The 3,481-nt window shown below is 32.2% G+C and overlaps 1 protein-coding gene across 1 annotated transcript; it reads left to right on the forward strand.

The window, feature by feature from the left end:
• Nucleotides 1-733: 733 nt before the first annotated feature.
• Nucleotides 734-2,596, forward strand: LOC135834792 (uncharacterized). The gene is made up of 4 exons (XM_065348757.1): nt 734-957; nt 1,037-1,120; nt 1,210-1,650; nt 1,732-2,596. Exons 1-4 carry the CDS (start codon nt 871-873, stop codon nt 1,924-1,926), a joined length of 807 nt encoding a protein of 268 aa, XP_065204829.1. The 5' UTR covers nt 734-870; the 3' UTR covers nt 1,927-2,596.
• The last annotated feature ends 885 nt before the right edge of the window (nt 2,597-3,481 follow it).

Raw genomic sequence — 3,481 nt, forward strand, 5'->3', positions numbered from 1 at the left:
TGTTGGGGGTGAGCCGTTTGCGAGATATAAGGGTTTACACAAATTTCTGCTTATCCATAACGTTGAAACACACTTAAACGTTCATATCTCGTAAACGGCTGAATCGATTTCGACCAAATTAAAAATTTCTCTAGTTCAGTATCAAAGCAATATTTTGCCATCATCAGTTTCCACTTAAAGTTCGGAGCTTTTGAGTTCAGCGTGACACAAATTTATACATAAATTGATATATAAACTTATATATAAATATATAAATAAATAAATATATATATAAACTTATCTCGTTTTGCGCCATATGTCTTATCGTGATCAGCACACTCCAAAACCTCAAGAAAACCCACCCCCACCCAATTCCTCAACCATCATGACAAATACAATACCTTACTTTTCCGTTTCCGGCAAAGTCGGTAAAATTCGCCAAAAATCGAGATGAGTTTCAGCATCTGAAATTTTAGCTGGAGGTATATTTTGGGGTCCTCTTCCGAATCCCTTTTGTCCGATTCAAAAAATTTCGTTCAATGACGTTTCACATTCAAGTTTTTAAGCAAAAATCTTATCTAGCTATGATTTAAAACTTTTCTTGGAAATGAAATTATATCCTCATTTATGTATTTTGACTTTTTCAATCATATACTTACTTCCGCTTTATTAATTGATAACTTATTACGAAAGTGCCATAAATCATTATGATAGGAAGAGAAACAGATCAGATTTAATGAGAGTTTTAATACGAAACTGCAGAACGAGTGATTTCGTAACCGATAAGATTTGTTTTTTGTGTATTTTTTACCATTAAACGTTCGTACTTCATTATTTAACGTTCTAATACTTATACCTATTTGAAATAAGTTCTTTTCCAAATTCGTCATTATGCGTTTTACATTCGTTATTATTTTGTCTATGGTTTCTATAAATTTCGCCTTAGGAGCCAGACCTAGATATGGACGCGTAAGTTATGTAAGTAGACCCAACTACTTACTTCATTTGTCGATGTTATAATAAATTAATTTAATGACATTTTTATTTGCTCGAAAAGCCCAAAGAAAGTGACTCCGAACAAGAAACGAACCGGTCGAACGAAACCACGAATTTCCCAAAATGTATTAAAAAGTCCGAATTGGTTAGTTAAATTCGAACTAAACTTGCTATGTTTAAACATGAAAATGTTTTTAAACTCTACCTGCGTTAACCTTTACCCTCTTTTCTTAGGAAGAATTTGTTCGATACAAACAGCTTTTTGAAGTAAAAAATACCATAGATCAATTCGAAACGCACTGGGGACTTTATTTCGTACCGGATTGGAATCAGTTGAATAGGATTAATTCGCCAACTCATCAAGATTATGAGATTCGTCGCCAAAAATGGAGCTATATTTTTACTCATTTTGGAGATTACCCCGTAGTCAAACGGTTGAATTCGGAATTGCAAAAGGCTGGTTTTACTCAGACAACGTTCGTTGAGGAGATAGTCGAAACTTACATGATGATTTCATATGGGCATGGGCCGCCAATTTTGGATGAAAAATCAAACGATCTTGTTGTTAAAAACGAATCACAAGTGGTTGCTGATCCGCTACAGCGAAAATGTGTACAAGTTTTCATGAGCTGTGTTTCGGATTCCAAATTGAAGTGTGATGAAAACGAAAGAAAAGTAAGAATGTGAAAAAAATGTACACTAGATGGAAATTTTACCCATTCGAGGTTTCAATGTTGATTTTGTTTTTTTATCCAGGTACAGGTTCCTGAATCGTTGTATAATGAGCTGATTCGTAATAATGCTCACGTCGCAGTTGTTAAACAGTATTACGAAGATAGACTTAAACGTTTAAAGCATCTCTGCACAAAAAAAATTGAAGAATGCAAAAATGAAGAAAGTAGTTATAGAAGAGAACGTATGGATTCCAACATTAATTCTTCCGATTACTAATTTGAATCAAAAATTATAATCTCGCTGAGTTCAGAAATATTTTTAGACCAAATTTTAAATTCAGAATTCAATTTCTCGATTTTTGACGAATTTTTGAGAATTTATAAGCTACGTGTTTTTCCGTAATATTAAAAGAAATCAATATTATTCTAATGGAAAACTGCGCGAATCTATTTTACTCTCTCGATTGATGATGGTTTATTCAGGCTGATCTAGAGCCTCCAACAGATATTTTAAAGATTTTTTTGTTTTGAAAAAATTGTCGTAAAAAGAATGATAGGTTCTAGATTTCATTTTGACCCTTTTTATATGTGTAATATTTTATCTAAACCTGTAAAATCCAAAAATCTATCTCCAGAACAATAACTTGAAAACGTCAACAATTGATTTTGAAGATTGAAAATATTCTGCAAACAAAATTTCAAGTTTCTATTTAAATTATTATTCAACTTTTTAATTTTTTTTTTTCGTGGAAAATTGATCTTTTAGCTTTGAAAAACTGAACAAAAATCAAGAAACTGAATTCAGCACCTTAAATGTGGTCTAATATGTAGTTATAAATGTATATTCTTGTATGCTTATATTTTGATTTCTCCGTATCCGATCCGCCGATTGAGATAGGTACTTTTTGTTTTGAATAAAATTCAGCCAATAGAAATATTTTTCAGTGTTTTTTTTATTATTATTATTATTTTTTATTTGAATTGAATTGAAAAATTTGTGAGTTTTCGGCCACAATATAAGTACCTATCAAATTTTATCCCTGCTTTTTCCCAGCTGGATTCACTTTGACCAGATCCCAACGTTGAAGATTACGATGGTAAACTATTGGAAAGAAACTTTTGCACAAAACTTTAGCAAAATCTTGGGATCTGGCGTGATTTTGGTCCAAATTGGTAGATATGAAATAGATCATCAATTCATTTGTAATTTTGATAAATTTCTTACCTGAAATTTTCTTATTTTTGAAGCGAGTCTCAAAAAATTTTCATGTAATGTTTCCATTTGATATTAATTTCCAGAAGGGTATTTTTTTTTCGAATTATGTAATTCAGATTTGAGAAATTTTTTCACAAAACTCATAAATTTTTAAAATTTGTTTGCCTATTTTTGACAGCTGATTGTTGATGTTGGAAAAATTTAGAATTTTTTAGTCAATGTTTAACCCCCCCCCCCTCCTCAGTTTGAACTCAAAATTTTGAAAATTTGAATAGCTGAGGTGGTCCCTCGGTGTTTTTTTTTTATATCATCAAAGGTGGGGATACTGATTTCGGCAGCATAGCGAATACCCCTGGAATGTAAAATAAAATGAAAAAACATGAACAATATACAGATAAGAACAATTCAACAAAATACAGCCTAACAAGCCTTGTATGCACTAAGAAAGGTTGTTTTTTTCCCTTTATCCGTTTCAGTGCTACAACACATAGCTTCTTCATGGCCATACTTACCACACTTACTGCACTTACGCATATCTTCGCCGTATGTAGTACAGTACTTCGCCAAATGACCGCTCCCCCAACACCTGTAGCATATCGGACCTCTCACAGGTGGA

The sequence above is a fragment of the Planococcus citri genome, chromosome 2 (assembly GCF_950023065.1).
Source record: "Planococcus citri chromosome 2, ihPlaCitr1.1, whole genome shotgun sequence".
NCBI classification, from domain to species: domain Eukaryota; kingdom Metazoa; phylum Arthropoda; class Insecta; order Hemiptera; family Pseudococcidae; genus Planococcus; species Planococcus citri.